We start from the raw sequence: 27,744 nt of genomic DNA, 5'->3' as shown, positions 1-27,744 counted from the left end.
ATGACAATAGAATGTTTTGAGTATCTCAGTATTACTGCTTGCTTGTACTTAATGCAACTTCTCCAGTAATTGTGAGAAGTAAGTGGATATGCTGAATAAAATCGTGAAATAACAAACGATAAGCAGAAAGTACTAAATCTTCACTGTCAAAAACCAAAAATGTTTATGCAACAGAAGTTTTGTCAATATAGCCATGAAAGGATGACAGTATTTATCTAACATAGCAAGCCTTCTAGCCTTCATCTTTCTAAGGATAAACATCATATCCAGCACAGCACCAGAAAGGAGATGAACTCCAGCAAATGTGTGCTTGTGGCTCTAAAGACTAAAGATATTTTCAGTAGAATTAAACAATTCAGGTGCTTTAAGCCTGAGCTGAGGAGAAAGAGACCACAATATGATTTACATCATATTCATCCTATTTCCAAACTACAGATTTATTACATTCAGTGTTGCAACAGTAAGCAACGTTTACTCAGAGAATACTTTTGCAATAAGATGTGAAGGAATATGCATTTACCCACTGGAACCAGGACTGCACAAGGAATTAGAGCATGGGTTTTTTTGATTACCTTTGATATCAGTCAAAAAAGTTTTGAACAAACTCAAGGCAGGAGAAAGATTAGAAAATATAGGGAGAGATCTAAAAGGACAGTACTTTTTTTTAAGGCAGAAAAGTGTATGTGTGTCTCCTGATTAATTCTGTCTGAATGGCTTATTTTTGTGACAAGAATCAGTGATTCTTCCATAAAAGCATAGTTATTTGGCTGAGACAATCTATCAGGATGATAAGCAAGAACTTACTCTCTTTAGAGCTTCTGCCTTACATTTTAAGTAAAAGTTATTTATAGAAGCTTGCAGAGACAAATACAGAGAGACAAAAGTCATGATTTTGTCATAATCAATGAAAATCACAGCACTGTGACCTCCACAGTCATACAGAAATAGACCTATAAGTCCCTGCTGCACTAACACCTGATTCAGTCATAAAAGGACAGGCTGTAGGTGGCATCCAGCAGCTGAGTCTCATTTCAGATAACCTATTTCTTAAGGTAACTGGAGGAGTTAAAAAATATCAAATCCTCTGCCTCTAGTAGCACTAATAACATAAGTGAGAAAACAACATAGGCTATAACCAGGCCTCTAGTTCATTTAATCTAGGATTGACAAACTTTAAAACAGGTATTTTTAAGGTGCAATTCTGGTCAGAGATGTTTTCAATCTCTTATTTCTGATTAGCAGTTATTATACTAAATAAAGCTCATACTAGTATTTAAGGCATAAATACCAAAAAGGAACTTTTCAGTAAATTTAGCTATCTAAACTCAAAGTTATGCTGCTGTTCATTTATCATTTTTCTAATCTGTAATAGGTCACTTTAAAAGGTGTATTCCTTTTCGGTGGGCAGTTTATTGTGTGTACAGACACAAAACATTTTTTCTTACTTCTTCATTATTCAATAGCTAGTGCTGGTTAAAAAATAACCTCCTCTAAACCTGTAGTTACTTGTACTAATAACTACTACCAGTTACATGATATTTACTAACCACAGAAATCCTAGAAATGAAAAGTACAATAGCTTTTTTTAACATTCTGATCTTCCTCCAAGTTGGAAAGCATTTTGGCTTTATGTACTATGTATTAAAAGGTCAGGACTTGTTTCAAGCAAGATCTCACTACTGTTCAGTGAGCAAGAGTTTTGTTTTCCACAGCCTCCTCTCTGAAACACACTCCTCATCATTTATGCCTTATTAATTCTCTGTATTATCTGAAACACCATTGAAGAAAATGTAATCTTGACCATTCCTCCTTATTTTCACTCTCCTGTTTATTATTTAACTTTGAGGAGCGTTTAAATTATATGTGGAAGCTCTGAGAAATAATGTTGTCCTTGATTTAATTACATGTGAAAATATGAAGTTTTGTTACTTTACTTCTGTTACATTTGTTACTTTAAATTAGTAGATGCTAAGGAAAGGGTCAGTCAGTACTTTCATGAAGAGATGGGAACGGGGATACATAGGGATCTGTTACACATTACGCCAGTGTTTGTCAGGTAGGTTAGAATGTAATCTCCATGCATGCTAGCTGCAAGCAATTCCCCATAGGAAACGGTTATATTTTTGGAGTTAGATCTTCAGTTTAACCTGGTCTTCAGAGAGGGCACAAGGCAACTGTAAGCATGAGGCCATGAGAAAGAAATGATATATTAAAAAAGAAACTATTATAGCAAGTTTAATCTTTAATGAAAAAGCATGTATGAAACACACTATTGGTGAAATTAATTACTCCAGCCCTTGTAGAGGTCTAAAGATAGGTCTACAGAAAAATAAGAACTGATTTTCACAGAGAATAGGCTCTTCCCCAAGACGTGCTTGAAGTATAGAGAGGAGCAGCCGACATAAGTCCAAAGGAAGTACAAGGCAGATTTACATCTTTCTCCTAAATCAGGTGACAGGATAACTTACTTCAGGCTTCTCTATGCCAAAACCAGCTCAAACTGTTCTGGAAGTCCAGGGTTAGCTGTTTGTAAAAAAGTCCCAATAATAACCTCATAATGATGATGGGGTACAAGCGCCACTACAGTTGCTTAGTACCACCTAAAAACTACTTCTGCACAGAGAGAAAACCAGTGACACTGCTAACTCTGACAATTACTTCCTTGATGTTCCTAAGGCAATTGATTACTGCATTATATCTTAATAGTAAACAAGACAAAGCAGCAAAAAAAAACAGAGAAAGAAAATGCTAATAGACTGTACTGTAAAGGCTGAAGACAGCAGAAGGTAAATAAAAATGTGGTTTTGCAGATCTAATGATTTTTAAGTTTACATTCTTACTTTGACGGTTGATGGTTGCGACTAAGAATCTGCCAGTGTAAAGATCTACTAGCTTTTATGCTGATGGCATAAGAGTCCAGAGTACAGTACAAACAGGACTACAGTGCTGTAACGTTGCAAGAATGCAGTCTTGTTTTTTTGATGAAGACACTTTCAAGGTAAACTTGAAATTAAAAGAAGTGATAAATGATATTTGATACTGAAGAGCTAAAGATATAGCAACAAATAAGTTAATACCAAAGAAATAAAAAGAAATAAAAAGAGAACACAAGTTTTAACTAACATGAAAGTAAATACTCATCTGTCAGAGGAAAATTCAAGTTTAGAACTCATTTTACTCCTAAAAATGCCACCAAGGTGAATTTTATCCAGTACAGTACAATTATTTCATAGATTATTTATTTAGAGTTAGTACTGTATTGAGGTTGCTTAAAAACTTCACGTATCCCAGTGACCCACCTTTCAGAGAAAAGTGTGTCTTGTAATGGTTATTTCCAGGAAGAAAAAAAGAAGATCCTGTCTCTTCTTGATATGGTTATAGAAAATTTGCACAATTTCCTCATAAATGGCAAAACAAGGTAATGCTGGAATAAAGCCCTTTGAGGGTTTCTTCTATGGAACAAACTAATGGCAACTGTGCTGACTCATCACTGTATTGAAAGTTGGAGTTAATAAATTAAATAAATAAATTTATATTATTATATAAAATAAATACATTTTTAATTTAAATAAATGCATTAATAACTATACAATTTCAGCCTCATCATCTCTCTCTTATTGAGAAGAAACTGAATGGGGTAGGAAGTTCTAATAGAATCAACTTATTTGAAAAGACAGCCTTACTGCAGGGCTTTATTTGCTTCCTTTCTCTACTTTTATTTGTAACTTTGGTGCATACCTGATCACTACTGCAGCTGAGAATGTAACTCACCTGTTTTCCTCCTCCAGATCTGCAAGAATCCTCTCTAGTTCACCTCTTTCTTCACTCTCCAGAGAAATCAAGATCTGGGCAGGGCTTCGAGGCTGGCTCAGGGGAGATTCCTGGTTCAGACTTTGGCAGTAATGCTGAATTAGCAAGTGTTCATCATCACTGGAAAACAGAGGAGGATAATACAGGCTGTTACCTTTTTCATTTTTAACTTTGCAATGAATATGAGGAACGGATTCATTGTAAGTCTCTCATTTCTTATAAAAAAATTCACTGAACTATCTGTAATGAACAGTGGAGCAGTATATCTGAAATGAAATCTACTGAATTATTTCACTTACTCTGTGGTAATTTTTCTCCTTCACAGAGTCCATCTCTCTTCCCCTCTGCTCCCTTCCCCTCAGGTATTTAAAGCTCAGCTTTGCCACAGCTGAAATCTCAGTTTTCCTCTTTCACCCAACTTTAATTAGAAAGTTACTTGAGAGAAAAAGCTATCTTATGCTACCTGATCCATGTTGAGTAATGTTTATTCAAGCAAAGGCGAAGTGTTTATTTTTACACAAAAAAATCTCCTCATTTAGTAAAGGCATCCTGTTTTTATCTATTTTACTTCTTAAAAATTGTAAATTTAGTGAAATGAAAGAAAGCTTCAGTTAATCATAATGTAATGTAATTAAGCTATTTTTGACTATGGATTTACTTTAAAAGTATAGATGAGGTACACTATCAGAATATAAATATATTCTATTTAACACATGCAATCTACGTCTTAATTTCTATTGCTCCTGAAACTGACAGTCATTTGAAACAAATCATGTCTGGAAGAAACAAATAAATCCTATTCTGAAGACCTTGACCTCACAGAACGAAATGAAAGTTTGGGGTCCTAAGGAAATGCATTCTGGCCCTGAGCTAGGCAATTAACACCAGTAATAATTATGAGAAATCATGAAAGATGGCATCAGCACAGGTCATTGACAGGAAGGAAACAACACCGCTGTTGGGAAGCTTGTTCTTCCGGTAATACTGATTTGTAATACAAGATCATTTAGTATATTTTTTTCTGTTACTTTTGTAATCCAGAATTTAAATGACATTTTGAGTTGTTTCTATTATTTAACATTGTTCCTGTTTCCATTTTGTTCCTGAAAATGTTCATGATGCCATTTTACAGACTGCAGGAGGGCTAAAGCAATTTACAGCACATTAACATTAGCTCATAAAAGAGAGCTATTAATTTTTCACAACAGGCATCCTTTACTTTTTTACACAAAATTTTAAAGGCTTACTAGGTTCCTAAATTTATGCTTTTCATGAAACAATTCAGCTTTGAATTCATCCAAACAACTGGTTTGCATATATGTATATTTATATATCCTTATACATCTTAAGTGAATTAATGGGGAAAAAAGTGACATAATTATTGCAGTATTACCTAGCTTGTCATTTTCCAAGACATATTCTTCATGTCATTTTCAGCCTGCACATACTTGTAGATCTAATTACAATGATGCTACAGATCCAAATGTTTTGTACCTGTACGTACACAGATTTCTTCCTTCTCCCCATGCATCAATCTATCATTCTAACTGCAATTTTAAACTAGGTAATCCAAAGCCCATGAGAATGTCAATAAATAATACTTCAAGAACTCTTGACATACAGAACTCAAAGTTATAGCTCCAAACTCACTTAAAGCAAAAAGCGTATTTGGAGCTTTGATTTTATTGCAATATGTGTCTGGATCTCAGTTCTTCCAAAATTCAAAGGAGACAGCTACATTTTAATTTTAATAGTGAAAACTGAATGACAAACTGGAAAGTCAGTTGTTAGCTTATTCACTTAAGGATATGGATACTATTTTTAATTAACTAAAGAATGAATTGAACAGTAAGAACAAGTGCAATACAAAAAACAGCTTATGTATGATTTTGTACATAAGGGCACTCAAATATTTCACTGAGGAAAACAGGAGAATTCGTATACAATAAAACTATGACTAATCACAACAATCCAAGATTAACATTAAATTTGGAAAAAGAGTTTCATTAACTACGTGAAACTATGTTGACATTATGTATGTACTTGTTTTGATATAACATTTTCATTTTCTCCTTTTTGAATCAATAGATTAAAACAATGGTGAAGTACTTGGTTGTAGACATAACTTTCAGATTGGTAACAATCTTACCAAGTCAAAAGAAAAATTATTTCAAAACAATGAAACAAACTGCTTATTAATACCTAAGAACACACCACAGCCTCACAAACATCCTTATAAAATACTGAGGCCTTGGAATCTGAACTTCAGTGAATCAAGTACTGGCAATCTGCAGCTCTAAAGGAACACCATAAACTTATTAGAAAGAAGATTCCGTCCGAATTAAAAAAAAAAAAAAAAAGTTACACTGTGGTAAGGATCACAGTATGTACAAGAGAAGAAACTTAAGAATGTTGGGCATTTTTTTTTTCATACTTATTCCTACTTTTTTTTTATTCATACTTTTTCTACACAGTTAGTTAACTAAGAGCAAATCTTCAAGCACTCAAGTGATTTATGCGCTTATATGTTGTTTTTGAAAGCATTACCCACAGCTAGTTTTCTGGTTCTGTGCACTCAGAGATAAACAAGACAAAACAAGCCATGGAAAAGGAGAAATACACAATCAAGTCAGAACAGAACAAAAATGTCTCAGTATATTAAATTGAACTAATTTTTTGAAAATATTTCAAATTGACTTTTATATATGATCTTAAATATAAAAATAAGTATTTAAATATAAAAGAGTAAAATGAATGCTCGTCAATGATCTGTCCAGCTTAAGGTTTATTGTCTTTGATATTTCATGGTGAGGATGAGTCACTCCCAGGCTTTACTGACAATGCATTTCAGTTATTTATAGACAAAGCATTTCTGCATAGTCTCACTATCCTTTTGAATGACGTTTTGCCCACAACAACATTTTCTAGCTTACAATAATTTCATCATGTTAAAGCTTGCAGTTCATATAGAGGAGGTGCCTTTTCTTTGTCCTTGAAATACATCAGATGATGAACATTTTTTTCTGAGTGCTTGTTGAAAAAATGAGTAATTTTTGTTGAGAAATCCATTATTTTAATTTTCAGAGTATTAACCACCTGTTGCATAAAACAGGTATTAAGCTATAAAGCATAAATCCAGACATCACGATATATACCGAAAACATGAGAAGTTCATCACGAAATGGAACCAGGTGTGGGACATGACCACGTGAATTCTGCTTTATGGGATTTCATTAAAAGTTTAGATCTACACAAGAAAACACATATTAAAAACATTAGAACAGTCTACTTACATGCTTTCATTAGGTGAAATACTGTCATTTAGATAAGAACCATTGCTGTTCTCCATTTCTGCTAGCCTACGGAAAAACAAACAAACTCATTAAAATCAACAGTGTTTTTCAGAAATTTTGCTTGCTCTAACATTCCTGAAAGAATTAAAGAATGCCATGTTTTTGATGACAGAGCATTTGAAACACAGATGACTTTACATTCACTGTTGATTAGCAAAAGGTTTTGCAGTAAGCTATCACAAGTAATTGTTTATACATTACAATGTCCTATTTAAACTTCCTAGTTTTCAACTCTTCCTCTGAGGTTACGTTCAACTCCTCTTGATTAATTAATTTCACAATCAAAAACAGGCCTTGAGATGCCAGAGGATTCCACAAATTGTTCTGTATCTGTCAATGCTGTCACAAAACTGAAATGATCAGTCATTTCCCATTGGTTTTCAGTATTTAGTGTCTTGTATATGTACTGTACAATTTAGTAAATACCTCTGTTGATCAGTAGATTTTTGGTGCGGGAAAAGAGGAAGTTGGAATAACTATTTTTCACTACCTCAGCCCTTGCAAATTAACCTGCTTGGTAGAAAAACATTTTATTTTCTGAATTTGTGCAATTAACCCACTTCTCCACTGTTAAAAGCAGTATCAAAGTGGACAAACGAACTAAAGCAGTGACATACTGCTATTTTTATCATCCAAATCAAGGTCCTGTCTGCAGTACTTTTTATGATGAATTACTTAACACTGAAATGTGAATTAATTATGGTATTTGAGATTCATGTACAGTTTGGAGGTTTCAGCTCTTCTGATTTAAATAATTACATCAGGCTTTATATCAAAAAACCCACTGTTTAAACTGACTGCATGCCTTAACAAAGACCCCCACAGAAACTAAAGTCCATTTTTAATCAAGTACATGGTCTGGCATGCAAATTAGTTGATGGAATGATTAGTAGTAGTTAGGGGTCATGCTCTGCACCCAGATCTGGGAAAACAAAACCCCAAACCCTAGTTTTCTTTAAGAACCATTTAGGTAGCAGCTAGCCTTTAGGATTTTTCAACGGACTGTTTAAAGAATGATTTGCCTAATGCCCAGCTGGTCTCCTACCTGCTAGCATAATGTTCAATGCGTGAATGAGTATCATCATGTGAAAGCTGAGGGGACGAGGCAGGCCTATAAGGCAGAAAACACTGATTAATCACAAACAATACCCCTTTAAAAGTTTTTTTTTTTTTTTTTTTTTTTTTTTTTTTTTTTTTTTTTTTTTTTAAAAAGACACTTTGGTATGACTTTGGTATGTCTATGCCCTCACATTTCTATGCCTTATGCTAATATTATGTTTGATAAACATTAAGTTATACTTCTGATCCCTTGCAATGTGTGTGCTTCCTCAAGTCACCAGTACAGTGTTTTGTAGTACCAGGCAGAATTATGACAATTTTGCAACTTCTCTCTGGCAATGACTTTTCTCTTTACAAATACCTGAAGAACCTTTTCCCAAAGAATTTACAGATGAGCTTTCTCTCTGATTCTTTCACACCTGCCTGCTCCATTCATAATTCTGTTTTCCTCACAATTGTGTGTGCTCTGAAAGCCTTACTCTCGTGTGCCATTGAAAACCTTTTCTGTATCTCCTTCCCTGTTCCAATATGTATTTCTAGTTCAGTAGAAGCACATTCCATTTAAATACGCCTTTCAGTACTTACTCCATGATAAATTAGGAATAAATACGCAAAAGGTAAAATGTCTGAAATGAGCCTTTAATAACACACTGCAGAAACTGATGATTTGGTCTGGCTTCTTTCCAAAATTACAATTTGAACCAATAAATCACTGTATTTTACTTGTTCTATTTTGGATTTCCTGCCTAACAAATGAGATGGTATGAGATCCTCTTCACTTCTTTCTGTCAATCCAAAAAATTAATGGGATTTTTCACAAGAATTAGAATGTTGTCCTCACTTCAATCTTGAAAACTGCACTGATACAATTATTTTAGCTAAATACGCAGTTCAGAGAGGGCTGTACTTGTAGAAAGTGCTGTAATGTAATGTGGAATTTTGCCAGTCTATTAGGATGTGCTAGAAAAACAAAAAATGATGCATCTTTCCAGACTGCAAAACAACTTCAAATTTTAGCTAAATTTCACCTTCTGTCTCTTTATTATTAGGATTCCTTTTCAGAAATCCTGATGGATAAAGTATTTCCCCTCATTTTAAATTGTTATGTACTGTGGTTCAAACTGGTTCTCTCCAGTGTGGATTGCATTACATTTCAAGAGTGTATTTAGTGTTGTAACTCAAAACTGTAACAGTTTTGGAGCGCAGCTGTTAGCAGCTTGATAATGCCATAGTAATCTAGTAGAGAATCATTACACATTACTAATCATCTTCCAGTATTCATATCAACCTGCAAAGTGCTTTAGAATTTCAGAATTCATAGAATGATATGCTGTAAATACAGAAGTCATTATCATCAATGCTTCTTCTCAGGGAATGAGAAAGCTTTTCTCTGTAAGACATAGGTCAAATATCACGAATCTCATTTTGTCTGAAGCGAGCTTTGGCCTCTATTTCTAAATTTACCCATCATATATTCAAACATTACCAGAGCAAACCAGTAGATAAATACTCAGCTCACAGAGTTTCTCAGTACAACACAGATGCCTGAAGATGGGCAATTGATTCTCTGCAACCTGACATCCTATTTTGCCTAAGAATATCAACACTGAAGGGAAAAGAGTGGGAAAACACTGCAATCTATCCAGAGCAGTGGATTATGGAGCAAGACAATAACATTCTTCTGATCAAAAAAATGTACGCAGCATTAATTTATTTGTTTGACATACAGAATGTGTTAAGCTGGTCTAACAGGTAACTACCAGTAAAAGAAGAGATCCTGTTCTCAGCGCACACAGTTTCAGCTCCTACTACTGTCTACAGATTAGGAAATTTGTGTTAAAAGTAGCTTTAGCTTTGAACAGGCTCCTTATCCTGTTTAAACGCTGCACACGTGTTTGAACCAGTACAAAGGAAAGGACAGCACTTCATTGGGACCAACTGGCCAAAGGAGGAAGAGAAGTGATGCTCCTTTTGACAGTAGTGCAAGATAAAGATTCAAACTGCAGCCTGCCTGCCTGCATGATTGCGTACCTGCTGCCACAAAACTAAGCTTTACTGCTAGAAGTGAACAACGTATGATTCTAGCGCACTAGATAAGTTAAAACTAACATAAATTGAGAAACATACTTAAAAATATGAACATGAATCTAGCATATATATCTTATTATAGAAAAATAAAATATTAAAACAGTTTTGTAAAAAACTGATCCAAAGCCAAAAAAAAAACCCCAGATAAAATCTGATTTAATCCCAAATTCTATTCTCTCATTTTAGGCACTTCTACAATTCACTTGTAAAATAATTTAGTGGGTTACAGAAATATTTTTTATGGACTTCCTCCTTGAGCTAATTCTTCATATATTCTTGTCATGTCTTCACATGCTTTTAGGAGTACCCAACTTTGCTTAGAATCAGACACAAGATATTAGGTTTGGTGCTCCTTATATTTGACCTAGTAAACTCTGCTGAGGTGGTCCTCCTACCTCTGTATTTAAAATATTTCAAGGACTTCTGTAGAGACACGTATATAACCCAAATACTTTACGTAGGAAATCGGCAATAGTTTTCTCCTTCTACATACTTCTGAAAATAAGATAATTCCTGAGGTGGAAATGAAAGTAGAAAGCTTAGAGTTTTATTTTGTAATAATGCCAAAACATCCTCAGCTTTATCTTGATGTTTTTTCCTCCTATAACCAAAGAGTATATATACATATATATTTTAAATACACACTGTGCTGGCTTAAAACTTGTTCAAATTGATTGTGCCTCTCTGCCAACTACAGGCATGCAATGAGGCTACATTTTCCTGTTCATCTACACTTCAGAATATCAGTAACAATCAGTAACAATCTACCTCATTGAGTTTTCTAAAAATTTGCTTATAAAAGCAAACATGTTGAAGAGTACCGTAAAGCTTTAGAGTTGAATTTAGATGTTTAAAGGCAGACTTCTGCTAGTATCTGAACTAGCCTGAGAACAACTGTGCTGCACTGCAGTCTGTTGCGCAGACACATTCTTAGATGAGTATCAGTCATCTAGAGCTCACCATCCTTACTTTCTGAGGACATGTAACCAGCTCACAAAATCAGTCTGAGTAGCCACGAAGGAGGCTACGAAACACAGCCAATATTTAAACAAGATATAAATTCCTTTTACTAAGGCACCATATTTACATTTTTCAAGATGGTGTCTGCAGTAATAGCCTTAAGAATTCCATTAAGGTCAAGTGGCACTTGAGTGGCAAATACTGCATTCTGTAATTCTCTATGCTCACAGAAACTTGGGTGAAAAAGACGAAGACATTTTTCTTGCTGTTCAGCATTTCAGTTGATGTTTCTTGAAAGTGTGGAATCTTGTAACTGTATGTGTCGCAAGGACAGTTCCCAGTTCAAGCAAAAAGAATCACTAACTTCTAACAAAAAAATGAATGCATATATGTAGAATATATATTATATATTAGAATATGTTGTTGATGCCATGATTGAGCTAGCTCTGTTGAATGCTGTCAGGTTATGCTCTTCTGGAAGACTTCAGAGATTATCATAAAAAAATAAGCACCAGAATAAGACAAGATCTCAGAAGACACAGGAAAGTTTTCTGATAACCAGAGTAAGAGGTTTGCCTGCCAAAGCTGGAATTAGCGTTGTAAGCGAGAAATAGCTTTAAACCTGGCTTGCTCAGTAACTTGTATTATAAGCCTGGGGGTCTAGCACCAAGGAAAAGAATGAAGCTGGTAGAACAAAGAAAAATTATTTCCACTTTTTAATTTTCTGCTTTCTTGTCAGACCAGATGAAAGGACTGTATTCATGAAGATATCTAAATTGGTTGGTTAAGAGCTGTTACCTTTCCCTACAAATTCTGCTTCTTAGTGTTTCTCAAGCTGTTTCAAGTACCACATGCAAGTTAAACTCCCTGCAGTATATGACCCTTAACCTTTGGTGTGAAGCTATTATCTTAGGCATGCCACAAAGTTATTTCTCTTAGTGAAATAGAGGCACTGCGCCTTACAGTTAAGTATGCTACTCATGTTATGTCCAAAACAGTAGTGACATTCCATATCATCCAAGCTTTATTTAAAAGGTTACTTTTAACTTGTCAATTTGTTTTAAAGATAAGAAATCTAGACCCACAATTTTGTATATGGTATGCTGCTATTACTCTCAGATGCATTTACAAACACAAACACAACCTAAAGTTCAAAGCCCCTCTATTTCAGTCTGGCTCTAGCCTTTGGCACTTTCTATAGGTGGATCATCAACCACATGTGGTTTGCAGTAACATGTGGATTTCTTAGTTGCTTAAAGTCAGCTTCCCAGAGGAAGAGCACTTCAGCTGCCTTCACAACGGCTTGTGCTCCAAATGAAAATTATAAATCAATATGCCAATGTATACATTTCACTACTGTTTATTCTATCAAAAATTCAATGAAGGCGCAAGCCATATACATTTAACCATGTTACTAGAAATATATAAAATTATACTTATTAGTAGCTCAATATTAATATATGAATTAAAATATTTATTTCACATTATTCTAAAATTATTCATATAACACAAGTAGCAAATGCCACAATGCTAAGTATATATCTTTAGTTTATGCTAATTGTATTACTACAACAGTAAGACAATGCACGTGCAGGAATGGTGCAAGAATAAAAATCCAGTTCATAGTTAAAAAATTCTGCTCTTAACTTCTGAAAAGATACAGAAAACTTATTTCTCCATTTTGATCTGCTTTCATAAGTCCTACCATAGCTAAAAAAAAAATAATAATAAAATATCCAGTGAGCTTTGGATTATCAGGGCATGTGAATATGTGAGTGCACATTAATTCGCATAAAACCTAAACAATGGCTTTATATACAGAACAATGTCATTTCTGAAAGTGAATTAAATCCATAAAGTTCAATTTATATCTTTCAAAAAGCATTTAGTTTACATTCAAAGGGATCCATACTTATCCAGAAACAAAGATTTTTAAATGACAAACTCTCATAAGCATTAGTAGGACACTGCACCAAAATCCCACTTAATTCAAGGAATATACATACTTCAGAGAGAGTATACAGTATACATTTCATGACTGCTGGGAATTCCTGGATTTATCCCATTCTATTAAAAAGTCTACCAGAGAAAATAATCACAAAGAAAGAAGGAAATGAACATATGTAAAACTAAAAGGGGAAACAAAAAAAAAAAAAAAAAAAAAAAAAAAAGTGAAGGAATGCAGCAGCAGTAGCAGCAGCAGCAGCACACTTCAGCAAAAGTACTCACGCAGAATCTACTGGCCAGAAGTTGATCAGAGTAACAGGACTGCAAGACAAAAAATGAGGAGGTGAAGAGAGAGGCAGAAGAAACTCAGCAGCAAAATAATTACAGAAAGGTTAAAAAAAAAAAATCACAACTGAAAACAGAAAATCAAACAGACCAACATGAATGGCCATGAAGAGCAACCAACCAAAAAGTGAAAAAAAAATAAAATCTAAAATTAAAAAGAGAGAGAAAGAGAGAGAGAGGGAGAGAAAGAGAACAAGCTGTGTGCAATTGCCATTAAACAACTGATTAAACTTGTAAGAAAACCAAAGGGAACTGGGTTACTCATTGATTTCTCCATATGTATCATTATTCCTTTTTTCCCCTCCCATAAACACTTCAAAACCATTTATTAAGACTGAATTTATAGGTCGAGAAAAGAAGAAATCAGCTGGGAAGCGTGTAAACATAGTAATTAATTAAAACACAGAAAGATATCCACTTGGAAAAAAATAAAAATTTAACAAAGAGATCATTAGTTTCCAAAACTGTTGTACCAAATTTAAAAGCTTATAAGGCTGTCAGTAAGATCGTATTTTTCTTTTACTAACTGAAGCTTAAGTTCCTCTAAGGATAGATGAAATAAAGGGAATGGCAATTGGAATCCCAGCTTGTGTTTTCCTGTCAGCTAAAGTTAACAAAAATGAAAGAAATAAGGAGGCTTTATGCATTTAGGAAGTGGAGAGAGTTGGCACCAGCTGGGGAGCTCAAAGAGCATATCAAATGAACTACTACTTATACACTTAAGAGCTACTCACGTTTCCATGTTGTCTCCTTCCAAGACAGTTTGCACAGGCAGGTAGCCCATTCTTGGGTGCTTTGCAAAATATCTTTTTGTTCGAAATTTGTTTTTTAGTACCTTGGCAAAGTCACGGACATCTTCTCCTGAAGTTGTCTGAAAGCCACAAATCACAATGAAATCACCTTTCATGAGGCTGTTATTGTCTTCAGTCACCTCTTCCTTTCCTGGGGCATTTGAAAGAGCTGTGACCTCACCAAGCAGAGCTGCCAATAATTTGACCTCTGAAACCTCAAATTTTATGCATTTATCATTGTAGTGCTAAAATGTATTTAAAAATGATGGAGCCAGGAGGGTGGAAAAAGGAAAAATGGAAGCTCCAAAACCTGTAGTAACAGTCTTGTGTCTCTTCTCAAGTGATCTGAAGATTGTGAACAATAATTAGGTAAGAGTGTCATTTCTGATTTGGCTTGGGATTCTTCACCTGTTCTCTCTACAGCACTAAAATGGCTGTAAAAGAAGTCTGTCTGTATGCCCAGCAGACTGCTTTTCTGACCGACTCCTGTCTTACTACGTATTCTTTGTTTACAGCTCAGAGATTTGCCAGTCCACGGAAGTCAGCCTAATACTGGTAAATTTTCTTTTAAGTTCCCCTTCTCAGCCTGTAACGTTTTGATCAAAGAAGAGCAGAAAACTGGTAAGAATTGCTGAAACTTCTTAGATCAGTTGTTTCTTCTTGTGTCTGTTCACTCTGAAGCTAGCAGGCATTTAGATCAATAACCTGAAAACAGCACTATTTACACAAAACTTTCTACCTTGTAGCACTCAGCTCCCTTCCTCCCATAGAGACCAGTACAGGAACAAAAAGTAGAATTCATCTCCTAAACACCAGAACGAGCCAGAAAGCGTTCAAAGTATCTCTGCTGGGAAGATGTAAGACTTCTTGTGAGTATGACTAAGAATCAGATGATCCTTCTCTGAAGAATTTTAATGGAAGACTTCAGTTATTCAGTTTATATACAATTCTTTGCAACTCACAGGAAAACTCAACCCTGAAATACTGCAATTCTACCATAGGTTAAGTTTTTCCTGACCCACATAAGGATATTGCTTCTCTAGTATATTTAATTTGAAAGAAAGATATGAGGGAAAGTTAATCTATCTGACATTTTTTAAATAAGTTCTATGACTTCTATTTAGACAGGAAAGAGGTGCTGGGATCTATCCATCAAGACAACTTCCCCAGAGCTGCTGATACAAACATACATATACCTAAAAATATGAATTTTATATACACACACACACACACACACATATATATATATATATATATGTGTTTTATATACTCTATAAATAGAGCATATTTATGTTTTTCAATGTATAGACTGATGTAAAATCAGTTTAGTCGATAGAGACATTTCAGTCTGAAAGGTCCAAACAGGAGGGTGATAGAAGTCTCACATTTGACTTTTTGATTTTTCCCAATCACATACAGGAGATGAAGATGACACATGGTCTTAACAAAGCAACGTTTGTATTTTCAAGAAACTGAGACAATGCTCAACAATATTAACCATTACTTCTTCAACACCTTAGAAGTAAAGACATCTTGGGGAAGGGAGAGATTAAATAAGTTCAGAACACTGACAGAACTCCAGATGCAAAGGGATGCGCTGATAAGACCTAGCATTTTCCACCAGAGGGAATTCTCTGTAATGAATGCAATCTGCAGTGTCTGTTAAAAGAATTCCTATCAAGGTCAGTGTCAGGAAAGCAAACATAGCAAGTCAGTTGAAAAGGGAGAAAGGCTTAATATTTTATCTCGGTATAAATCGAATAAGCATATTTTTCTGTTTGTTTTTGTTCACTTGTGTCATTCCTGAACTTTTATTACCATTTTCTTATAAATCCTTTTAATTGCTATTTTACTGTAACCTGGACTCAGTGTTTTCAAGCATGACTAACCATGATATATTCTTCCTCTTCCATCTTCTAAACTCGGTATGTTGCTTGCTCCCCAGAACTATCTACATGGGATCTTACTAGTAAAATTGTGGGTTCTCACAGAAACATCACAATCTAGTCTCAAAGCTGGAATCGCAAGAGTCCCAGAAAGAAATAATGCCTTTTAAGGACAACTAGAAGCACCAAGCACTTCTCAAACACTCCAATTTTAATTTCAAAAATGTTCAAGAAGCTTAATAAAGGCAAATAAAACATGATTATTATGTGGACAAGCTGGTAGATTAAGGCTATTTTCAACTAAATTTTCTACTTTATTCCACAGATGTAACATTTTCCATTTCAGAGCAAAACCATCCTCAACAAAACTCTCATCAGAACTGATTTATGAGGAAGAAACAGGGGCATTAAATTTCTTCACCTTGAGCAAACCAGCTCTCTTAAATCAAAGCAATACACAGGCAGCTGGGCCCCAACTAAAGCTACTTCTTGACATAAGGTGATTTTTACCACTATCTGACTATCTGCAGTTTGGTTTAGACAAGCACTTTGCCAGCCCAGCATCCTAGATCTCAGCTGCAATTGTAAACACTTGCTGTATGAAGAAATCTCAATTGACATGCTTGCCCCAATCAAGATTTCTTTTTCATGCCAGTGTGTCACTGTTAACTGCAACCACGAACATGATCCTACTTTTAAATCGCAGACTAGTCACTTCTTCAAACTTCATTTGAAACTTATTTAAAAAGTTACTTCTCTTTGAACAATAAATTGAGCTGTGTTGCTTGCAAGAATAAACACAGGGGTTTTTTGGGGGGTCTAAATAAAAATTAGAAAACTGCCTTGCCCTTATTCTGTCTCTCAACCTCTCACAGTAAAGTTATCACGTTCCTTGGACACGCAGCATGAGTTCTCAAATTCCATTTATGCAGAACTAAAGACTAGTTTCCTGGAAGCAAGGGGAGGAGAAATAATCCCACATTTCATTGCTAATTGTACATATCTAGCTATTTCAAAAATACACCAAAGAAGGTATCACGTGCTTCTGTATGTTAAAATGAATTCTCAGGTGAGAGCTGTGACTAGACCAAGAAGAAAAATGCTTTGTCACCTGCAAAACCCTTCACTCATTTAGAAAAAAATCACACACTAGATATGATGGCTTCAGTGGATGTCTTGTTCAGTCACACAGTACTTAGGTTTATTTTTTCAACAGCAGCAACACAAAAAAGGTCAGAGCTTGCTGTGTACCACATTCACTTTTTCCAGTTAATCCTTCTCTAATTCAGCTTACTGCTGGTACAGCAAGGCACAGCACATTAGCATGGATTGCTGGAGTTAATTCAAAAAAAAAAAACGTATTGTCTGTAAATAGTTCTTTATTCTTATTTCAGCAATCTGGATGCAGTCACAAGCTTTCCGTTTCTCACTATATTCACCCATTAGTAATCTGTATTTTCGGGAAGAACAGAAATCTGTTGGACATGTATTGCAACGAGTTGCTTCTGGATAGGAGCATCTCAGTCTTGCTTCATTCTTTTCCTTTCACATTCTCCTGAACACACATCTTAATATACAGGTTAGAAAATGGTAGCAGTATGTTGTTTTGTGCACTCTGTGCATCACTTACAAATGCCTGACATCACCTATTAGTAGAAGAAAAGTAGCAAACAAGGAAACAAAATAGCAGCCAATTTACTACAAATTTTTTCAGCTACAGTTGAAAGGAATGCTCTGATGTGGTCTGTGACTCACTCAGACCATTACAGTTTGCTCTAGGAATGCCTGCAATAGAAAAGTCTGTTTGGACTTGTCTACGTAGTTATAGAATTTCTTTCTGATTTGTGCAGAACCTTATGCAAATCCCCCTTTTCCAGTAACCTTAACCAGTACAGAAAGATGCTTAAAATAAGCAACTAATGAATAATGACAAAAAGCTAATAAAAACAAATTAGTTGCTCTTGCTGAGATTCTGATTAAATAGTGCCATACAGATACTACAGTTAAAGTCGATAGGTAATATAAAAATATGAATGAAATAAAATTAGCAAGAACAACGGTTTTGCTGTATTGCTGTATTTTCTATTTCCTGAATTTCTAAAAAATGCTGATAGTCAGATTTGTTCATGCAGCCACGCCTTTTAGGTCTGGGTGAAGATTTAGAAACCATTCTCATACTTTTATTAGGCTAGCCATGTATAATTATAATGCTTTATTTTTATCATTTATATTTGACTAGTAGGCACAAGTATAAGACTAGTGACTATACTATCACATGAGCAAACGATAGCCAGAGTGTGCAATACTTCAATAGCACCACAAACAATAGCAAAGATGGCTGGCAGCTCAGTCACTCTTCGTTGCGGAAGGACAACTTGAGAGCGCCTCTAATTTCTGTCACAGTCTGATCATCTCTGCCAAGGTCATAAGAGATCAAAAAGAGAAAGGAACACACCAAGAGAGTAATATGGAATTTTCTTTGTCAGCTGTCTGCTTTAAAAGAAATGTCTATGCACAAGTGATCCGCTTGAGAGGTATGAAATAAGGGTAAGGACCCTGACTAACGCAGCACAGTACAAATGGGCTGCACTGAACGGTCTAGCTTCTAGTCTTCTGAGATGAAACCTACCTTGCTACTTTTAAGCACTTCCCTGATTTTTTGTATCATTAAGTCATCATCCAAGGAAAAGGCACTATTAAATAGTAAAGCACTTAAAGTGCAACCAAAGTATACTGGGGGAAGAGGGGGCAGGGAAATGTAAAGTGGTAACTTGCTAGGGAAAGGAAGAAAAATCTCACAGTGATACAGAGGAAATACTGTGACCTAAGATGCAAATATACACATTTGCACAAATCATAGGCTCATTGCAGAGAACATAAAATGAACTGTATAACGCTGAACATGGAATAAATTGTTACCACACAATGAAGTACTTCGATATAGCATTGTACAAACAATGAAATTTAACTTCTATTTACTTTAAATTATTAGAGTAACCTCCTACTATGCTTTACAAAATGCTAGAGAGCATACTATATGAAAGGCAATTTAATTACAGGAGGGGAAAAAAACCTACCCAAATGCTCCATTAGCTTACTCACAGCAAATTAAGTTTTTCCTTTCTACATAGTAATGAGAAGTAAGGGTCAGTAAAACAGCTACTTACTGGTGTGCAATATTCCACCATTGGATAGTGCATTTTATGACCTTTTGCAACACGACCGGAGAAGAAGCAACTTTGGCAGATATCATAGTTAAAGTGCTTTAAGCTTCTGTACCTAATATAGGAGGAAAAAAAAAAAAAAAAAAAGACATGTCTTCAGGGCTTTCCATATGAATGCTTCATGTCAGCTTGTAATGGAGTTGTGTGTGTTAATAAGTTATTTTCCCTGAGATGTCACACAATGCACAACACAGTAGTGTTCACTAGCCACTGAGTGTCAGGTGTATCTGCCATCAGAGAGCAATGAAGCACAGATACTTACCAAAGAATTACATCTTAGAAAAACAAACAATAAATACTATAAAATTTCTAACAATGGGCAACAATAAGGAGTTCGACTGAATCAGTGTCTCTCACACAGAAGACCTCTGGGCTTTCTGTCTCTGTGATCCTAACTTCATTTCTTTTCATCTCCATTGTGATTCTTGACACAGAAATTCTTGAGCAAATAAGAATTACTTGTTGAGAAGAATATGACTGACTTGAATTTTATGTTCTGCATGCAAACTAAGAAGTTGTTTGTATGGTTGCTAGCATGCTCTATCAAAATAATTTACAGGTATAGAATTCCATCCATGCAAAATCTCAATGCAGTCTCAGGCCATTATTTAGTCTCATCTGTTCTATGAGACAGCTAACTGTTTCATCTGCTTGAAAGCAGCCAGGGGCATAAGAGGTGTCTTGTTCCAAATACATTAAGCGGTTCAGTCACAATAACCTCAAAAGAGCATTGTTTTACATGTACTGAGGCTTACAGTATTAACTTTCTAAAAGCCTTCCAATACAGAATCTTTTTGTGAAGTATGTAAACAGAGGCTCAAAGTCTCTCAAAGTCAGAGAGAAAAAAAAATCTGTGACAGACAGATTCAACGATCAGGATAATAGATTTATTATATAAATTTAAGAGACAGATGAGGTCAGACAAGTAAAACTAGATGCAAGCACACAGATCTAGTGTCTACTTTCCCAGTTCTTGGTGTTTACTATGAGACTATCCATTCATTTGCCATCCTTTGATTTTCGCAGTGCTGCATTTTTCAATTCTACCTACTTGTCTTTGACTGTTTATAGAGACCTTATAAGTAATTATGTAGTTTCATAAACTGTATCTGAGAGCAGGAAAGTTGGTGGCTGTGTTAAACTAGTTACATTTCAACTTTAGCTCTTCAGTAATATTTATCATTTGCTAGCTGAGGTACTCATGGGGAATAAAAGCAGAAGGAGATGAGTTTAGATGATCAGAGGAATCACCCTGCAGAATTAAAAATCTGATTCAAAACAACACATTCTTTACTTCCCATGTTTCTCATTACCTGTGGAGTTAGAGAGGAGAAAGCTAGACATGAAAATAACTATATATACATATAAAAGCAATATTCCTACTCTCCAATGCAGTGCAAAATGATGGCTTTTCTATGTGATACTGCTTGCTGTTGTTGTCTATCTGGTTTTTAGAAAAATATAAAAAGCTCTTCACAACATGATACCACAGAGGGATAAATGCCAATAGTAAAAGAAGACCATGAATAAAAAGGACACAAATCATACAAAGCAGCTATTCGGAATCAAAAAGATAAAATAAGTCTAAGCGTAATTGATAGCAAGTATTTACTCAGCTGCTAAGTAGGTTCTCAACAAGTACACCGACACACAGCCATATTACAACACATTGGCTTATTCACTGCTGTAAAGTAACCATGGTTTTGACGGAGATGTATTTAAATACATCAGCAACACTTAAAAATCAAGAATTTCGTATTATTGCTAAGTAAGTAGTGCTTACAGAAGATAAATTGAATAGAATCAGAACAAAGAAATGATTTTGATATAATGCTATTTCTAGCATACCAGGTTAAAATTCCACCAACTAATTTTTCCTGCTCTGAAAAATGCACAATATCTTTACATGTCCACAAACTTTCATAGTATAAAGCAAGGAAATGATTTTAAAGAAATTCATTAGTATCCAATTGAGAAAATACAATTACATTTATAGCACAGATAGAATACAAAGAAAATCATATTAATTGTGCCACCTACCAATACTTCTGTCAAAGCACAGAAGGAATGGAAGCAAGAGCAGGACTAAGAGGAAGAGATATCTTAACTGATAAATGGATTTTGTTATCTGATCTTCAACTCTTGTACCATTTTATCCAAGCTAAGTGTCACTCCCTTCCCCTCGCCCTGTCACAACTATTTTTTCCTGAACAACGTGCATAAAATCAAGAAAATGATTTGCCTGGAAATAAATATAGCCCTCAATCTACTGAACATTAGTATAGGCAGTAGAAGGAGAATTTGTTTCTACCTGAATCCAATAATTGGACACTCCTTACAGATGTTGCATTTAGCTTGGTGTTTGGCAGTTTCAGCAGCAGCCACTCTGTGCAACACTGGCAGCCACACCATGGACTGTGGTTCCAGCCTCATCCAGTCCAGAAACAGGGCTGCTTCAATCTCAGGCTTGTTATTGGCCTGTAATAGAGGGGAAAGAAAGGCAAGGGCTGAGCACAATTCATCTATGTATTACCAGCTAATTAGCAGTTCAAGCCATTAGTTTCCTACCTACTGTACACCTTTCCCCTGAATCTCCTCAAGTTTTTCCCCTAGTACATCCACCTTTCAAAATAAACAAAATGAAAAAAAATCTTCCAGGATCCTGCCTTTAAACAGGAACTGAACACTATTAATAACATTTCAAATCTGTTTTTCTTATTTTCTATTACAATAGCACTACCAGCACTACCACATATGCTGTCACAGAGAGAATCATCTACTTACAGGATCATCTCCAATGCCTGATCTTGTGGTTTTTCCTCTCTCTTATCTGTACTTGCATAGCATTGTTTCTCACTTCTCATATTAAACAGACCGTCTGTGTTCTGCAGTCTCTGAAGTTCCATGTCTATCAAAATTCCTTTCTCTTTAACATTCTTAATCACCACACTGACCCTTCTTCAAATTGCAGCTAAGGAAACTATTAAAATCGCTTTTCGAGCCTGTTAAACTCAAGTGTCTGAAAATCCCTCTTCTCATTCATCTTTAAATTTCTTGTTATTGCCTGAAAACACAATATAAATTTTGTCCCAAGAATGCAAAACACAGTCTCGTATTCCATGACATCCCATTTCCGCCCCTCTGCCAACAGCAAAAAAGCCTATGAAAACTGCTGGCAGTTCTCGTTCTCTGCCCTCTTCCCATCATATCCATACAGTGTAATTAGTTTATACATTTTTTCTACAATAACTTTCAGGAATCTGAGTCACAGAACAGTATTATTGCATCAGGCACTGTTCAAACATTAAAAACAAAATATACCTCACAGAACTTTTAAAAATACAAAACAAGAAACAGAAAACAAACGAGAAACACACAGTAGCAGGAGACAGTGATCAGTGGGGTAATGGTCATACTATATTGGCAGAATGTTAGCAACCAATTGTGAGAAAAATTTTCACAACTGATCTAAAAGAGAGGGCTATATGGGAAAACAATTAGTTGGGTTTTTTTAAACAAGCACTATTTATAAAGTTTGACAAACCAATTAACTGGATCAATAACTGCAGATTGAGTAAAACAAAGTTTCTTAGAGATAGAAACCCTCCACAAATGAAAAAAGCCAGTGTATCTTCTGAATAATGTGTTGCATTAAAATGGACTTAAAATGCTGCTGCAATGCTTTGATTGACTAGAAATAGGATTTTTTTTGGTCAAGGTCTTCTTGGGATGTTTATGTTAATTTGGGAAACCATCTAAGGATTCCCATGACTATATTTAAGATCCATGTAAATGGACTACTGTCATACACATCCTTTTCAGATGTTTGGAGTAAAACCATCAAACCATACATTGAGACAAAATCTCTCACAATTTAATATTCACTACATGTCTTGTATAAAGTGAGAATAATCTCACTTTGTGTATTAAAAAATACAGAAGTTTTCAGACAAATTTCAGTGTATCAAATTCTACTACTCTGGCCTTTCACTTAGCTATAATATTTAGGTAGCACACATCCACTCCCACTTCCCCAGTAAAAAAGGGGGAAAAAATCAAAAGCACAAAACTCCAGCACAGGTAACAGTGTAGTGGTTACTGCCTTCCACTCTGAAGGACATCAACGAATTCAATACAATTAAATTAGTTCTATAACTCTCTTAAGAGGAAGACATACTTCTAAAATGGGATTTCATTTCTACGCCTATTTTTCAGTGAGTCACTACAGCAGTAAAAGGGGGGAGAGGGAAGCGGGAGATGTGACTTTCCTTGAATCACTCAGTGAGCGCTGGCTCATTCAGGAACTAAACTGGCAAAGCATTACTCTTAACTAGTAGACTACACACAGGTTCTCTACACTTCCAATATATTAGGAGTATCTCTTAAATATGCTATTCCTAATAAAAAAACATGAAATGTATTGAAATACTGCAGTGAAAGCTGCAGACAGAATAAAAATGAACCATTCAAGGCACTACTCTTTAAGTCTGTAGTTGCTTTAAGTACGCAGGGAAAAATTTCCTGTGATGAAAGACTTTCTGTAACATTCAAAGATCTATTTTAATTTTGCAGTCACTGTTGATTGCAGTTCCCATAGCTGCCTATCCAGAGCTCTGCATCCTAGCCGTACAAAACCTGTGCGCAGCGAGATTAGGTGCATTAAAATGTATCAAAACTGGTTCCGAATTATATTACATGAAGATTTAAAGCCACATGGAAAAATGCTGGTCAGGGTCAGACAGTATAAGTAGGACAGGCAGTTCTCAACTCTTCCCTGTGCTGTTATTATTAAAAAAAAAAAAAAAAAAAAAAAAAAAAAAAAAAAAAAAAAAAACACACACCTCTAAATCCAGTAAAGGCAAAGATTTTACATACGGAAAGAAGTCTGAATTCATACCGAACATATCTGAAGCAACAAGAGCAAGCTGTAAAGAATATTAATGGTTCTTTTCTTGAACACATTTCTATGGAACTCCCAGTTTTTATGGTAATAACAGAGTGAATCATAAAGTAAAATTCATAAAGCCCTTTTTAGCTTACAAGTAACAATTTGTTATTGGTGATAGGGGGGAATATTTGAATTCACTAGACTCCACACATCTGTTTTTCAGTATTTATTTTCTAGAAACAATGGGGTAGTAGGGAAGTTGGGTGCTGCTTGCATCTTTATGCAATACTGGGAAGCTTAATTTTTCTGTTTTTTTTCCTCTTCTTCCAGCTAGTATTTTTTAAAATATTCTGTGCTGTACAAACTTTATCTACCCAGAACATGAAATATGCTGCAAACTACAGTCTTGATGTAATACATTTTTGGACAAAGTTCGGCAATATAGCACAAATTTCTGGTAAAATTTTTGATGAGCTATGCTCTGTAGAGCTGCAGTGTAAGAAACTGCAAATAAACCAGCATTATTAATTTAATGGTCTTTTCCATGCAGGATGGAAAGCTTCATGTTAGTCTAAATAAATACTATTTTGGACAAACAAACTGAAGAATAGAATGCTTGTGACTTGCTAAAGTTTAAAAGTACAAAGCATGCCGTGAGTAGAAGCCCTGCCTCCCCATACCTAGGTCAAACCCTCTTGTACCTTGTCTTCCATTCTTCGATGATTTCCCCAATACATTTATGTTCTCCCCATAGAACATAAATGACAAAGAAGACAACAGTCAGTAATTCAGTTTCCACAGCACGTGCTGTTTCATGGTCAGCAAAGACAGAATTACTATAAAGGTAACTTTATATGATACAAATCACTTAAATCTGCCTTGACTCTTGGAGCAAATGCTTAAGATCATTACTTTGATCCCTTGCATTACACTTGCACTGTTCCAGTCAAAGGTTTTAGTGCTCTGGCAATGACTAATAAAATAAGTGAACTCAGGACTGATTTATTGCACAGTACTATATTGTCACTACTTGAAAAACACAGTCTTCTCCTCCCCTCCCTGCCCACTATATCCTGAATTATTTCAAAGTAGCTCTTTAAACCAGTTCACTTGTAGAACTCTTCAAGAATGCCCCCCAAAGTTAGGTACATGCTCACAAAATCCTACTGAAGTAAGACCAGAGAAGTGTTGTTTTATGACATTTACAGTAGAGCAGCTTGAGGACGAATTTGCAAGTTCCCCTTTGGCCATTTCTCCTGAGTCAGAGCCAGAAGCAAAAGAAATATCCTATGAATAGAAACAAGGGCTGTCTGGAGCTCTCAAAAGCAAGAAGAGACTGAGTGTCTTACCACCACCACTGTATGTGCACATTATTTTCATACAGATATAGAGCTGTATCTATCAATAACTACAGTCATTATATAAAGTATTAATATTTCCTACCTGTTCAAAAAACAAGCCAACAAAACTCTCCAAATCTCTCCCTCAAAATAACTGCCCAACCAAATAAAAATACTGCATTTATGGCCAAAGTTAGATCCTAGTCCAGGGACCACCTAAACAAAAACAACAACAAAAAAAAAGTTTACAGACCCCTATTTTGGATGTGTTTGCCTGAGTAAATACACTGGATTTGGATGCACATTTAAGCAGTTGGTCAAAGCAATGCTCTCTACTGCTGATCTTTCTTGTTCGCTGATCGGTGCAAACCTAGAAATGAAGCCTGTATAACACAAAATTAAAATACTTTCCTCTTTGAAAATGAAAAGAAATAAGGTCTTAAATGTAGATATGAAATAACTATGCATTTTACTGATTCTTGGTTTCATATGTACTATTTTTCATATAAAGTACTCTACCTCAGGTACAGTTTCAGAAAAAAAATATACTTAAAGTAGTTTATAACAAGGAACCAAATAATCAACGTTATTGGGAAAGAGTAACAAACATTTTCATATGAGCTGAACTCTCTCTGTTTTTGCTCTCACTTCTTAAAATGTCACATAAAACCGTACGACAGTGATGTAAATATTGTACTTATGTCCTGCCTATATTATGCAAAGAAAGCATGTTAACAATTTGTGATTAAATAGATATCCCTGCACTGAATTCACTCAATTTTTCACTGATCTATAGATTGCATATGAAAATAATGCAGACTGAACTATAGAGTCTTCAAATGGTCATTAGATCAAACTCTTTGCTGTCACATGAGTTTGTTTTTTTTTTTTTTTAAGTCTCAAAACATGAATTACCTCTTCTCTCGGTGGGAAAGATACTGTGAGTTCCATAATACCCTTTTGCTCTCTACAGTTGATATTAGTACCTTTCTTTGCAGAAAGAAACCCAGCATAAATAAGCGTCAACACTAGTGGGAAGAAAAGTTAAAGGAAAGCAGCAGCCTGAAGTAAAGGGACTCAATCCTCTGGACAAAGAATGTGCTTGTAGGAGCTGTATTTTACTGCCGTTTTCCCAGGCTGTTACACAGAGCAGTGCCGGGAACACACGCATATTGACAGAACAAGGCTGCCCTCCCCCACCATTCCCAAGGACCTGTACTTCAAACAAAAACCAGGAGAGATTTCCCCTGTTATCTCCTAGAACAGTAAACATCCCCTTTTTTCTGCTGCTGTGCATGACAGACAAGGCTGTTGCCAGGGCACCTAACCTAAGGGGGCTGGGGGAATGATTTCTGAAGCAGGCATTTGTTGCAGACTCTGACATGGCTGCAAGTTGTTACTAGCTTATCAACACCAGAAGAAAACAAGAAATCTGAAAGCAGTGGTGCTTTCACTGTAGGTGCACAAAGAAAGACTTAACTTAGTTTGGACATAATAATATAAACTGTAAATTCCCCCACTGTTCTTAAAATTAAATTATTTCACTTCAATAAAAAAAGATGGTAACTAGGAGTATGAGAAAGCACTATGGAGTCAAGTGTTGCAGACATGGAGTTAAACACCAAAAGCACCTCAAAGAGCTTTTATAGGTTTCAGCCTATAAACAGCCTATAACCTACAATCAGGTTAGAAATAAAAAAAGGGAGCTAGGTATGAAAAGCTATGGACAAGGAAAAGCAGTGCCTATTTTTTCACTGTGTTGTTTCTCCCTTTATAATGCAGGGAGTGAAGTGTATCTCAACAAAAGAGGAAATGAGGAAAAAAAAAAGAGAGCAAGGTGGCACCCTGTACATTCACAGGCCAAGCTCAGGGTGCCCTAGGGGAGGGGCCTCATGACCCCCACGTGCCGCTCCTCTGCCTCATCAGCTCTTCTCCACGCCTCCTTCCCAAGCCACCTCTGCCATTTTTCCAGCAGTCTCTAAGGCCTCTTGGTGTCCTCCGCACAGCAGGGTCTTGTGCAGTGCCTCTCACACTGGAAGAATCTTTGTGCTTC

The 27,744-nt window shown here is 35.5% G+C and overlaps 1 protein-coding gene across 14 annotated transcripts in view; it reads right to left on the bottom strand.

The window, feature by feature from the left end:
- Positions 1-27,744, bottom strand: part of DMD (dystrophin) — a 1,316,389-nt gene that overhangs the window by 31,218 nt on the left and 1,257,427 nt on the right. For 8 of the 14 annotated variants that reach the window (XM_062600033.1, XM_062599961.1, XM_062600026.1 and 5 more), the window contains 7 exons: positions 21,775-21,941; positions 19,407-19,518; positions 14,297-14,433; positions 13,500-13,538; positions 8,209-8,274; positions 7,104-7,169; positions 3,772-3,930 (listed from right to left, as the gene is read on the bottom strand). In XM_062600033.1, the coding sequence (XP_062456017.1) occupies positions 3,772-3,930; positions 7,104-7,169; positions 8,209-8,274; positions 13,500-13,538; positions 14,297-14,433; positions 19,407-19,518; positions 21,775-21,941 (746 nt within the window). The remainder of the gene's footprint in view (positions 1-3,771; positions 3,931-7,103; positions 7,170-8,208; positions 8,275-13,499; positions 13,539-14,296; positions 14,434-19,406; positions 19,519-21,774; positions 21,942-27,744) is intronic. The other 6 variants (XM_062599968.1, XM_062600051.1, XM_062600064.1 and 3 more) reach the window with 3 other exon arrangements.

The sequence above is a fragment of the Rhea pennata genome, chromosome 1 (assembly GCF_028389875.1).
Source record: "Rhea pennata isolate bPtePen1 chromosome 1, bPtePen1.pri, whole genome shotgun sequence".
Classification (NCBI taxonomy): domain Eukaryota; kingdom Metazoa; phylum Chordata; class Aves; order Rheiformes; family Rheidae; genus Rhea; species Rhea pennata.
The sequence above is the reverse complement of the archived record's forward strand: the minus strand, read 5'-3'. Positions and strand labels throughout refer to the sequence as shown.